The 13,885-nt window shown below is 45.3% G+C and overlaps 1 protein-coding gene across 3 annotated transcripts; it reads left to right on the top strand.

Annotated features, from left to right (window-relative positions):
* Positions 1 to 1,787: 1,787 nt before the first annotated feature.
* LOC123189134 (histidinol dehydrogenase, chloroplastic) lies at positions 1,788 to 5,536 on the top strand. 3 transcript variants are annotated; one of them, XM_044601473.1, is made up of 15 exons: positions 1,788 to 2,030; positions 2,132 to 2,257; positions 2,360 to 2,472; positions 2,568 to 2,620; positions 2,709 to 2,781; positions 3,093 to 3,194; positions 3,283 to 3,384; positions 3,476 to 3,547; positions 3,631 to 3,693; positions 3,782 to 3,823; positions 4,086 to 4,145; positions 4,245 to 4,355; positions 4,516 to 4,686; positions 4,900 to 4,990; positions 5,094 to 5,536. In XM_044601473.1, the coding sequence occupies exons 2-15, from the start codon at positions 2,158 to 2,160 to the stop codon at positions 5,366 to 5,368; spliced, it is 1,428 nt and encodes a 475-aa protein (XP_044457408.1). In that variant the 5' UTR covers positions 1,788 to 2,030; positions 2,132 to 2,157; the 3' UTR covers positions 5,369 to 5,536. The 3 variants fall into 3 exon arrangements, with proteins under 3 accessions (XP_044457408.1, XP_044457409.1, XP_044457407.1); XM_044601474.1 differs by having other exon boundaries at positions 1,838 to 2,030; positions 2,166 to 2,257; XM_044601472.1 differs by having other exon boundaries at positions 1,842 to 2,030; positions 2,138 to 2,257.
* Positions 5,537 to 13,885: the final 8,349 nt, after the last annotated feature.

Raw genomic sequence — 13,885 nt, 5'->3', positions numbered from 1 at the left:
GCAGCAGGCGAGGCAAGCGGCCGGCGTGGCTGAGGGGGCGGCCGACAGAAGATGGCCGTGACAGGAGGGGGCGCGAGGCAGGGGCGCGACTGCGGGGCGAGCGAAGGGATAGGCGGCAGCAGACGGGGCGAGCGCAGCTAGCGAGAGTGTGGCGCGTGGCCAGGGTGTGCGTCGCACGGGTCACAGTGGCGTGGTGGCTGCGGTGAGCGCGGCAGTAGTGGCGGGCGCGATCGACGCGGTGTGGCACAGGCGTGGGCATGGAGAGGGAGTGGCCCCGCGGGCGCGGAAGAAGAGCAGCAGGCTCGGGCATGGGCGCGCATAGGAGCGGGCATGTGCCACGGGGTCAATCCGAGGAGCTCGGTGGCTACCCCTGCAACGGCCATGGCGGACGGCGGTTCTCGGCCATGTCAAAATACCTAACGAGAGCAAACGAGAGGGAAAACAGGGGAAAGGCAAGAGGAGATCATGACAGTGTCAATGGCACCCTAGGGGAAGATAGGGGAGCTCGGGGAGGCGCGGATCGAACGACAATGTTACGGTGGCCGAAGGTTGAGGAAGACGGCAACGACGCTGATGCGGGGGTGCTGGACTTGATCTCGTTGGCGCAGACGAAGTAGCGGAGGAGTTCGGAGCTCCTCGACAAGCTCCTAGCCTGCAGGGAGAGCAGTGGATGTGTGGACGGGGTCGTTCATGGTGGTTGTGGCGTCTGACTTCGTCCAGATCGACGGGATCGAGCGAGCGAGGAGGAGAAGTGGATCTGGGAGGGGGCGTCGAGGAGTGAGGCCATGGGGGGCAGGGGAGGCAGGGCGTCACCCTTATGCATTCCCCTTCGATGTCGGCGAGGTGGTCGGGCGGGAGCTCGGTTCTGTAGCGACGTGGCTCGGGGAAATATAAGTTGTGGTGGCAAATATAATACACATAATCCATATTGTTATGCACTAGCGTGTGTGCATTTGAAATAGATGGATTATGATCCCGTACCCAATAAAATGGATATGTGTGTGTGTTAGAGAGAGAGGGGGAGAGGGGGAGAGAGAGTGAGGAAGAGGGAAGGATAGAGTATGTGTATGAGAATTTGATGATAAAAAATGTCGTCAATGTCACTTGATATGTATGAGAATATTAAATGTAATATTAACATAACTGATATTGAACTTTTAAAGTTAATGTGGCCCCGTTACAACGCACGGACGTTCTTCTAATTTTCTATAGAAAGTGAGTGTCGTTGGTTGGAGATAAAGCGTGTTCTTTTAATCATCTTGAGTCTGGTAAACTTTGTGAGAAAAACTGTAAATATTCTACTAAAACTTCTTTCAAATAGGATTAATTTTTGCAAGGATACAAAAATTACCATAAACCTAGACCGTATATTGTGTCAGGATATACACTTAAAACATTGTTTTTTAAAATATTTTTTAACATAGTATAGACGTATACGCTCATACATACACATAAACTATTTTTATAAGCACCTTCGAGAGACCGAGCTGACACATCATCTTGAAAGGAGAATGCGTGCAACAATGTAAGTCTTGGACTTGAACTGGGGTGAGCAGGTGATAACTCTATCCTCCTAACAATCCAACCACAGAATGATCATACCATAGAACATTGTCGATGTGATCTTTTATTTTGTACGAGTCAGTTTTCACCTATTTCACGTTTTTTATAAGGGTTATTTTTTAGGATTTTATTTTAAATTATTATTTTTAGCGAAAATGATTTATTTTGAAGTTTTGTACGGGATTTATTTTAAGTTTCTTTAGGCAAGATGTCGGGACTCCGATCCGAACTGCAAATGTGTGGCAGCACTCGGCAGCCTAGGCTCGGCCCATCAAAATAAGCATCACCACCTACGGCCCATTCAGCGCCGCCACTCTCTCGTTTTCCCCCATCCGTCCCTTGAGACGGCGCCTCCTTTGCCGGAGCACTCAGCACAGTAGACCACGGTCACGGACAGCGGCGACCTCCTTCCGAGCGTCGCTTTACCGCCGGCCGTAGAAACCCTGCACCGCCGCCGTTTGGTTTCGGTTCGTCTCTCTACCTTCCGTATTATTCGTCGGTCATGGTTTCGCCGTCGGCTTAACCATAGCGCATCTTCCCCCATGCTTCTGATTCTCCAACGCCTCAGAAACAGAATTGAATCGGGCTCTGTTGATGGGCAGCTTGCGCGCTCCGCCTCAGCTCGCCGGCGGCACCAGCCTTGGTCGCGGTTACCGGCCCTGTCTTGCCTCTTCCGGGGTCCCCAAATCCAAAGGTGCGTGCTTTTGACTTGCGTATTCTGTTGTTGTAGCCTTTGGTTCCTAAGCTTGTTGGATAAGATTCTCGGAATTGTGATATGCCTGCTTCGTGGTTTCAGTGTTGGGTGTTAGCTGCGCGATGAAGTCCTATAGGCTGTCCGATCTCAGTGATGCCGAGGTTAGCGGCCTCAAGGCGCGCCCTCGCATTGACTTCACCTCCATTTTCAGTACGGTAAGATAATAGTGAAATTATTCATGGGTATGGAGTTGAAATTGTGCCCTAGCTTGACATCCATGGGATTTGGATTTGTGGATTTGTGGGATTAGGTGAATCCGATTGTTGAAGATGTCCGCGTCAGAGGTGATGCTGCGGTTAAGGAGTAAGTGTTTTGTGCTATTTGATCTTTATCGTTCTGTTCATGGCCTATTGCAGAGTTTTTCTTACTTTGCTGTACATGGTCTGTTCAGTTACACAGAAAAGTTTGACAAGGTCACTCTCGATAATGCCGTTGTGCGTGTTAGCGATCTCCCAGATGCAGAGGTACTCATCTTGTGATGTGCATCTAAATTATGCTGTTTGTCTTGTTAATTTAACCGAAGTCACAAGCAGATAAATTTCAGGCCTTTTCTCTCCACGCACCATATTGATACATGGCTTGTTTGGTTACTTATTTCTTTAGTTGCAGCTCGCAATTCTAGGCTTTATCTACCTGCATTCAGATGCTTTCAATCCTTAGAAATAAGTACACCTGATGTTAGTATATTTTATGTCCAGATTCAGATGGTCCTCAAATAGTTTTTTTTTTCATCTGCTAGATGATTTTGGCTGTCTTACCTTCATCAAATTTGTAGCTTGATCCAGCTGTTAAGGAAGCCTTTGATGTGGCGTATGACAATATTTATGCCTTCCATGTTTCACAAAAGTCGCCAGAAAAGACAGTTGAGAATATGAAAGTAAGAGAATGCTTTGATGCCCCCATTTACGTTTTGTCCTTTCTATATGCTTATGCTTATTTATTTGTGCGCTCCTGAATGTATGAAGGGAGTGAAGTGTAAAAGGATAACAAGATGCATTGGTTCTGTCGGGCTGTATGTTCCAGGGGGCACTGCAGTCTTGCCTTCAACTGCATTGATGCTTGCTGTGGTATGCTCATGTTTGTTCAAATCCTCTAAACTAAGTTACCTGCAGTTATTTGTTGTTTTGAATTTCTCACGTGGATTCTCTTTTTTAATAGCCTGCACAGATTGCTGGATGCAAAACTGTAGTTCTTGCCACACCCCCTAGTTGTGATGGTAGCATATGTAAGGTATGCTTTGTGGGACATGGAAATGCTGCTGTTTTTGTAAGGTGAAATTGATGAAATCTGAACATTATTCCTATTTCATGCAGGAGGTTCTTTACTGTGCTAAAAAAGCTGGTGTTACACACATACTAAAAGCTGGGGGAGCTCAGGTAGAAGGATATTTTGAGATATTGCTTGCTTTTATGTAGTTCAATGTTATCAATGTCCTTTATTTTTTAAAATGTTCTTTACTTTCAGGCAATCTCCGCTATGGCATGGGGAACTGCATCATGCCCAAAGGTGCTCAAGATCTATACCACTATGATTTACTTGTTCAAAATCAGTAGGGGCATTTTCTGTCTTCATCATGAAACTTGTACAATGTTGTATTGACATGCACTTGTTAAAGGACTGTAAAATTGAGTTAAGCACTTTTGTGGAGTCATGTCATGATCTTAGCAGCTCATAACCTGTTCCAAATGTATATGCAAATATAGGCGTGTGCACTCGTTAGATGCAACAATTGTTTCTCATTTGCCATCTTTTGTTACTCGCTTGACAGGTTGAGAAAATATTTGGTCCCGGCAACCAGTATGTCACAGCTGCTAAAATGATTCTTCAGGTCTATTCTGTTCTTTCTGTGTAAATCATGACCAGTATCTGCTCGGCATCTTCTCTGTGTGCATTCCTTTCTGTGGTTCTTATTCTTATTTGACTGCAGAACAGCGAAGCTATGGTCTCTATAGACATGCCTGCTGGCCCTTCAGAAGTTCTGGTAATCGCTGACAAATATGCCAACCCAGTTCATGTTGCCGCTGATCTGCTATCTCAGGTATGTTCTCGTCCTGTTACTCTGCTCTGTAGTGCCAAGAGTATATGTTGAATTGACTATTGTCCACTATTTTTGATATCAAACTTGAGGATAACAGATAAAGATAGGATAATATTGATGTTCACCAAGCATTTCCATGTATGTTTGGTCTATCTTGTAGGCAGAACACGGCCCAGATAGTCAGGTTGTTCTAGTTATTGCGGGAGATGGTGTTGATTTAGCTGCCACTGAAGCAGAAGTTAGCAAGCAGTGTGATGCTCTTCCTAGAGGCGACTTTGCTTCCAAAGCACTTGGCCACAGTTTCACTGTGTTTGCCAGAGATATGGCTGAGGTAATTATTCGTTCATGTCATTCCTTCCTATACCGCCTGCGATGCAAAAAAAACTATCGTTTTGTGGCCTTTGTCCTCAGATAGATGCTTGCTTCTAAAAGGAGTACACTATCAGTATGCGTCGTAGAAATTTGAAGTCGCGAATTAAGATCCATCTGGTTACTTCCTGTTCTCAAGGATTCATTGACCTCCCCTGTTTGTCCCCCTTTTCAGGCATTATCGTTCTCAAATATGTATGCTCCTGAGCATTTGATCATCAATGTAAAGGATGCTGAGCAATGGGAGGAGCTCATCGAGAATGCAGGTAGGCATGGCTACCAGAGCTTAGTTGCCCCCAAATGCGTATTGATTCGCATCCCACTCTTTGCATACTTCGATCTGCTTAATGTTTGGTCTCCCAACTACAGGGTCAGTTTTCTTGGGACAATGGACCCCCGAGAGCGTCGGTGACTACGCTAGTGGGACGAACCACGTCCTCCCAACCTACGGTTACGCGAGGATGTACAGCGGTGTGTCGCTGAATTCTTTCCTCAAGTACATCACTGTTCAATCCCTGACTGAAGAAGGGCTGAGAAGGCTGGGTCCCTACGTCGCAAAGATGGCAGAAGTCGAAGGCCTAGAAGCGCACAAGCGAGCTGTTACCCTCAGACTGCAAGAGATCGAAGCCACTGTAACTGTTTAAACTGTTAACATGGTCTGTTGTGCCAGTCTATTTGATGCTTGGGAACTGATATTTTTCTTAATTCTTATCGGATGGGACTTGCCAGAGTTTAAGGTGAAGAATACGAAGCTGTTTCATGGAATAATGCTACTTATGTCGATCCGTTAAATGAATAAACTTGTGAGTACAGTCTCTTGTGCGTTGAGAGTTGGAAAGCGGATGAAATAGGTGCCATAATGTTTTTGTTACAAATAATATTTTGATCTTGTGGCAAATGGCTAGCAGAATGCCCTCTCTCTCTCTCTCTCTGGATCATCAGAAGCCGGCAGACAAAAATGTCATCGATGAGAGAGGTCCCGGGAACTGTAGCATTGTACTACTACATTGCAGACCGAGCAGCTGATTATGGGACCTCACGATGGAGATCACCATAATAGAAGCCAAAAACATGGTTCATCTTCGATGGTGACCCTGACACTAACATCTCAGGCTCGCTGTCAGTGCTGTCGTGCCGGAGAAAAGAAGAGGTCCTCGCTGACTACACACCTAAGATACTGCATTTTCATACTCGATTCCTAGATGCCAAATTTACCGGAACCTTCTCCCGAAACTAAAAAAAAAAGTACAGAAGCCTAAGTTCAGATTACGGAGGTGTACTGTGTACAAGGAGTGATGTCTTGTTTTTTTGGTGAGGTACAAGGGGAGTAATGCTACACGTACGATCAAAAACTGTCCAGTCTTTACACGATGGATGACATGGACTGTTGATTTTTCTTCTTCTTGTTTTTCAATCTTTATATGGTTCATATTAATGCTGTGACACCATCGCAAAGTGTCGTACGCACATTATTTTCGTTCCATGGACCGTAGTTCGGCACTCTTCTCTCACCTCTATGTTCCCTTGGACATGAAGACATGGACTCAAACGGGATATATCTGATGTCAAACGGGATCTATCTAAGGCGAAGCGTAAAACTCATTGGTAGTGGTCGAAAATTCAGAGGCACAAGCTTAGTGGTAGCCAGGGATTCCATGACTTCAGGGTGTTTAACTAGGCTCTGTTGGCGCTGCAAGCTTAGAGACTTCTCACTAAACCTGGGAGTCTTTGTTCGCAGGTATTAAAAGCTCGATATTACCCGAAAGGGCGTTTGGAGGACACAGTTTTCTCAGGCAATGCATCGATCACGTGACAAGCGATCCAATATGGTCTCGAGGGCCGAGGAAGTCGCTCCATCTCCACAGAGGAATGCAAATGATATTCCCTCGAAGTCAGGCGCGGATGGGGAATAGAAACCTAAGACGCAAGCCTAGCGCTGCCCGAGAAGCAGTGCAACAACCATCCACTGAGACACATGCTCAGATGGATATTGACACAGAAGAAGTTCCTTGTCCCTAGGACATTGATATGGGGGACGAGAAGAATGTTGCTCAGTCTGAGGCTCAAGAAAAAATTGTTGTTGAGAAAGATGTTGTTTCGGCCCAAGTGCCTCCTGCTGATGCCAGTGAAGAAAAGGCCCTAGAGCCAAAAACCAGTGTTTCTGAGAAATTTGAAAAGAAGCAAGCTAAAAAGGTTGACGTTTTTTTTCGAAAATGGGGAGACTCCCCGACCTCTGCATCAGAACGATGCATACGGCCAATTTTATAAATAAGCAAACAGGTTCAACAAGGTCTTAAGTCTCCAACGAAAGTAAAGAGAAGCTCACAAAGAGCCAAAAGGCCAATAACAAAAGTAGCCAAAAAGAAGTCACAACCGGCTGGCATAAGAGAGATAGGTAAACTAATTGCCTATCCTATTACATGACCGCCATCCAAACCGGTTGAAGATATCCCGTGCTACCATCTCCTACCGGATAGATCCAGTAACCAAACGCTCCCTGGCCTCCATCGGAGTGAGTGGCGACCACATACGGATCAACGCAGTGGCTCGGAAGATAACCTGCAAAAAAATGAATATTTGTTGCTCTGTTAAAAACTAAATCATTTCTGCAGTTCCATACTGCCCATAATAAAGCACATGCTCCTACGCGAAAGTGTCGTGCTGTTTCGGACTCTATCCCGTTAAGCCACGTTCCAAATAACGTGTTGACAGATCTCGGAGGAGTAATATTAAAGGCAATATGGACAGTCCGCCATAAGACTTTTGCCAACGGGCACTCAAGAAAAAGGTGTTTGATGGTTTCATCCCGATCGCGGAAGTTACACCTAGTAGGTCTTGTCCAGTTACGCTTTGCCAAATTATCCCTGGTCAAGATTACTTGTTTATGTACAAACCACATAAACACTTTAATTTTCAAAGGAACTTTGACAGCCCAAACATATTTGGAGCTAGGAATGGAACTTGAATTGATAACATCAAGATACATTGATTTGACTGTAAACTCTACAGACCTAGTAAGCTTCCAGCGTAACTTATCGGGTTGTTGAGAAAGCTGAACCTCCATCAGCCTACTCACTAGATGGAGCCACTCTTCCCAACGATTACCGGCTAGCGTCCTCCTGAACTGAATATTAAGGGGAGAGGATTGAAGTACCGATGCAACAACCGCATCACGTCGTTGAACAATGCGATACAGAGACGGATATTGAAGCGCAAGGGGAGTCTCTCCGAGCCAAGTATCCTCCTAGAATCGTGTGGTAGCACCATTACCTATAATAAACTTTGTCCTATTAAAAAAGGCCAATTTGACTCTCATAAGCCCTTTCCAAAAGGGTGACTCAGTCGGTCTCGGTGTCACCTGGGACAAAGTTTTGGATTGAAGATACTTGCTACGAAGGATCTGTGCCCAAGTAGCATCAGTCTCGATAGATAGCTTCGACAGCCACTTGCTGAGAAGACATCTGTTCTTGACCTCGAGGTTCTCAATGCCAAGACCCCCTTGGTCTTTCGGTCGACAAATAATATCCCACTTGGCGAGTCTGTACTTTCTTTTAAGTTCATCGCTCTGCCAGAAGAATCGGGATCGATAGAAGTCCAGTCTTTTCCTAACTCCCACTGGGACCTCAAAGAACGATAAAAGAAACATAGGCATACTCGTGAGAACCGAATTAATCAGAATTAATCAGCCTCCATAAGACATGAGCTTGCCCTTCCAGCAACTCAGTTTATTTTCAAAGCGATCCTCGATACACTTCCATTCCCTGTTTGTCAGCTTACGATGGTGAATTTGTACACCTAAATACGTAAAAGTTAAAGACCCCAATTCGCATCCAAACAATTGTCTATAAGCCTCTTGTTCCTCATTGGCTCTACCAAAATAGAACAATTCGCTTTTATGAAAGTTAATCTTTAACCCGGTCAATTGTTCAAATAAGCATAACACCAGCTTCATATTTTTCGCTTTTGCCAAGTCATGCTCCATAAAGATGATCGTATCATCAGCGTACTGTAGGATAGACACACCTCCATCGACTAGGTGAGGCACCAATCCACCCACCTGACCAGCCTCCTTATCCCTTCCTATCAGAATTGCTAACATATCAACTACGATGTTGAACAAGATAGGAGACATCGGATCCCCTTGTCTTAGGCCCTTATGTGTCTGGAAGTAGTGACGTATGTCGTCATTCACTTTAATTCCAACACTCCATTTTTGCGTGAAAGATTCTACCTGGCGTCGCCAGGATTCTTCAAAACCTTTCATACGCAAGGCCTGTTGAAGGAATGGCCATTTGACTTTATCGTACGCTTTCTCGAAATCCACCTTAAAAACAACTCCATCTAGTTTTTTCGAGTGAATTTCATGGAGCGTTTCATGAAGGACTACAACCCCTTCTAGGATGTTTCTGTCCGGCATGAAGGCAGTTTGGGAATGTTGCACCACAGAATGCGCAATCTGTGTGAGCCTATTAGTCCCCACCTTGGTGAAAATTTTGAAATTGACATTGAGAAGACAGATCGGACTGAACTGCTCAATTCTCACAGCCTCTGTTTTCTTAGGAAGCAATGTTATTGTTCCAAAATTCAAGTGAAATAACTGAAGCTGTCCAGAGAATAAATCATGGAACATCGGTAACAAATCCCCCTTAATAATATGCCAACACTTTTTATAGAATTCCGCCGGGAATCCATCCGGCCCTGGGGCCTTATTTTTTTTCATCTGTGTAATGGCATCAAACGCCTCTTTCTCAGAAAATGGGGCTATCAAAATATCATTGTCATCAGCAGTGAGTTGAGGCACATCCTCAATCCTGGACTCGTCCAGGGACACACAATTATCCTCCGGAGGCCCAAACAGCTGCTTGTAATATTTGGTAATGTATAATTTTAGGTTATCCTGTCCTACAATCGTGCCTTGATACGTCTCCAACGTATCTATAATTTTTGATTGTTCCATGCTATATTATATTCTGTTTTGGACATTATTGGGCTTTATTATACACTTTTATATTATTTTTGGGACTAACCTGTTAACCGGAGGCCCAGCCCAGAATTGCTGTTTTTTTGCCTATTTTAGGGTTTCACAGAAAAAGAATATCAAATGGAGTCCAAACGGAATGAAACCTTCGAGAACGTGATTTTCGGAACGAACTCCAGAGGACTTGGACCCTACGTCAAGACATCAACCAGGAGGCCACGAGGTAGGGGGGCGCGCCCTCCACCCTCGTGGCCCCCCTGTTGCTCCACCGACGTACTCCTTCCTCATATATATACCTACGTACCCCCAAACTACCAGATACGGAGCCAAAACCCTAATTCCACCGCCGTAATTTTCTGTATCCATGAGATCCCATCTTGGGGCCTGTTCCGGAGCTCCGCCGGAGGGGGCATCGACCACAGAGGGATTCTACATCAACACCATAGCCCTTCCGATGAAGTGTGAGTAGTTTACCTCAGACCTTCGGGTCCATAGTTATTAACTAGATGGCTTCTTCTCTCTTTTTGGATCTCAATACAATGTTCTCCCCCTCTCTCGTGGAGATCTATTCGATGTAATCTTCTTTTGCGGTGTGTTTGTTGAGACCGATGAATTGTGGGTTTATGATCAAGTTTATCTATGAACAATATTTGAATCTTCTCTGAATTCTTTTATGTATGATTGGTTATCTTTGCAAGTCTCTTCGAATTATCAGTTTGGTTTGGCCTACTAGATTGATCTTTCTTGCAATGGGAGAAGTGCCTAGCTTTGGGTTCAATCTTGCGGTGTCCATTCCCAGTGACAGTAGGGGCAGCAAGGCACGTATTGTATTGTTGCCATCGAGGATAACAAGATGGGGTTTACATCATATTGCATGAGTTTATCCCTCTACATCATGTCATATTGCTTAAAGCGTTACTCTGTTCTCTTGAACTTAATACTCTAGATGCATGCTGGATAGCGGTCGATGTGTGGAGTAATAGTAGTAGATGCAGGCAGGAGCCGGTCTACTTGTCTCGGACGTGATGCCTATATACATGATCATACCTAGATATTCTCATAACTATGCTCAATTCTGTCAATTGCTCAACAGTAATTTGTTCACCCATCGTAAATACTTATGCTCTCGAGAGAAGCCACTAGTGAAACCTATGGCCCCCGGGTCTATCTTACATCATATTAATCTTCCAATACTTAGTTATTTTCTTTGCCATTTATTTTACTTTGCATCTTTATCATAAAAATACCAAAAATATTATCTTATCATATCTATCAGATCTCACTCTCGTAAGTGACCTGTAGGGATTGACAACCCCTTATCGCGTTGGTTGCGAGGATTTATTTGTTTGTGTAGGTGCGAGGGACTCATGCGTGGCCTCCTACTGGATTGATACCTTGGTTCTAAAAAACTGAGGGAAATACTTATGCTACTTTGCTGCATCACCCTTTCCTCTTCAAGGGAAAACCAACGCAAGTGCTCAAGAGGTAGCATGCCTTCATCTTGTTCAAGCTGAAAGATTCTTTTCTTTCTGTGCTTGCCATTAGCAACCAAGTGGAAGAATTGAGTGTTCGCGTCCCCCTGGACAACTTTGCGAACCTTAGCTCGCAGCGCCCACTTTAATTCCTCTTCACGGAGAAGCTCTTTCAACCTCATCTCCGCTTCCAGTTTAGCATGCAGCTCTGTGGCTTGCAAAATTGTGGACTCGGCTTTTAGTTCTAGGGACTGGATAAGTGTAAGAAGCCTCTCCTTCTCGACCTTATATATCCCACTGAGATGCTTGGCCCACCCACACAAGAAACTTCTCAAATGCCTTATCTTGTTCTACTAGCGCTCAACCAAAGTTCTACCTCCTACATCCTTAGCCCATTCCCTGGCTACCAGATCTAAGAAGACTTCCTGTTCAAACCATGCCAGTTCAAAAGAGAAGGAGTTTTTGTTCCCCATGTGGGTTGGCTCACCCGAGTCCAGAAATAAAGGCGTATGGTCAGAAATTCCACGTGTAAGTGCCTGGACCGGAACGAAAGGGGATTTCTGTTCCCACTCGACACTCGCTAAGACTCTGTCCAACTTCTCAAACGTAGGATTTGGAAAAGCATTAGCCCAAGTAAATTTTCTACGTGAAAGCTCTATCTCTCTCAGATCCAAGCTTTCTATGATAGTGTTAAACATAAACGACCATCTGCCGTCGAAGTTATCATTATTATTTTCCTCTCTCCTCCTAGTGATATTAAAATCACCCCCAACCAGAATTGGGAGCTGCTCTGAGCCGCAGATCCTAACAAGATCTGCCAAGAATTCTAGTTTGAGCTCAGGCTGCGCAGCACCATAAACCGCCACCAGAGCCAAATTAAACCCATCAGCTTTCGACCGAACCCGAAACTTAACTGCGAAATCGCCCATCACTACACTTCGGACTTCCAACGAATCGCATCTCATTCCAAGTAAGATCCCACCAGATCTTCCTCTCGGAGGTAGGCAGTGCCAATCAAAATCGACACCTCCCGATAAAGTATTGAGAAACTGGGGCGCAAAATTATCTCTACCAGTTTCTGAGAGAGCAATAAGATCCAATCTATGCTTGATGGACGCATCTGCAAGAAACCTTCGTTTAGCCAAGTGTTTCACACCTATGCTATTCCAAAAGATTCCTCTCATATTTCGTCATGAATTTTTTAGAGGTACGGATCCTAGCACTCCTGCGCACTGATACGTCTCCAACGTATCTATAATTTTTGATTAATCCATGCTATATTATCTACTGTTTTGGACATTATTGGGCTTTATTATCCACTTTTTTATTATTTTTGGGACTAACCTATTAACCGGAGGCCCGACCCAGAATTGTTTTTTTTGCCTATTTTAGGGTTTCGAAGAAAAGGAATATCAAACGGAGTCCAAACAGAATGAAACCTTCGGGAACGTGATTTTCTCACCGAACATGATCCAGGGGACTTGGACCATACGTTAAGAAACAGAGGAGGTCACGAGGTAGGGGGGCGCGCCTACCCCCCCAGGCGCACCCTCCACCCTTGTGGGCCCCCTGTTGCTCCACCGACGTACTCCTTCCTCCTATATATACCTACATACCCCCAAATGATCAGATACGGAGCCAAAACCCTAATTCCACCGCCGCAACTTTCTGTATCGATGAGATCCCATCTTGGGGCCTGTTTCTGAGCTCCGCCGGAGGGGGTATCCATCACGGAGGGCTTCTACATCATCACCATAGCCCATCCGATGAAGTGTGAGTAGTTCACCTCAGACCTACGGGTCCATAGTTATTAGCTAGATGGCTTCTTCTCTCTTTTTGGATCTCAATACAATGTTCTCCCCCTCTCTTGTGGAGATCTATTCGATGTAATCTTCTTTTTGCGGTGTGTTTGTTAAGACCGATGAATTGTGGGTTTATGATCAAGTCTATCTATGAACAATATTTGAATCTTCTCTGAATTCTTTTATGTATGATTGGTTATCTTTGCAAGTCTCTTTGAATTATCAGTTTGCACTAAAAAAGACACATATGTGACATTTTGGGCCGAACGGAAAAAAATTCTGTCATACATATGACACTTCTATGACGATAATTGTGACAAAACCCGGTATCATCATAGATGTGGTGGGCTCCTACTTCTATGACAAAAAATCATGACAGAAAATGGGCTTTTCGTCCTGGGCGGGCCGGAGACGCAGCTGCATGACATTCTTTGGGCCGTCCATGACGGAAAAAACCATGGTAGAAGCGAGGGGGAGGAAAATTTCGGGGAGTTCCAGGTTACGGTGGGAGGTTGGGGGCCGAGCGATGCGTGTTTCTCTCGTACACGTACGCGTGTGTGTGCGAGGCGTTGGCTCTAACTGAACCCGAGCGAGGCGTTGGGCTCTAACTGAACCCGAGCGATTGCACTGCAGGCTATGCGTTACTGAACCCGAGCGATCGACCGATGGCTGTTAACTGAACCCGATCGAGCGGTTCCTTCGCTACTGCTGCTAACTGAAGCCGATTGATGGGATGAACAGTGAGTGTTGCGGGGGTTTGGATGAACAGTGAGCGGTGGCGTTGCCTCTGGATGAACAGGACCCCGTGGTGTGGTGGAGGGCTGGATGAACAGTAGACGGTGGAGGGGTGCCCATGGAGGGGTGGATGAACAGGACCCCGTGGTGTGGAGGGCTGGATGAACAGTAGAC

This window comes from Triticum aestivum, chromosome 2A, assembly GCF_018294505.1.
Source record: "Triticum aestivum cultivar Chinese Spring chromosome 2A, IWGSC CS RefSeq v2.1, whole genome shotgun sequence".
Classification (NCBI taxonomy): domain Eukaryota; kingdom Viridiplantae; phylum Streptophyta; class Magnoliopsida; order Poales; family Poaceae; genus Triticum; species Triticum aestivum.
The sequence above is the reverse complement of the archived record's forward strand: the minus strand, read 5'-3'. Positions and strand labels throughout refer to the sequence as shown.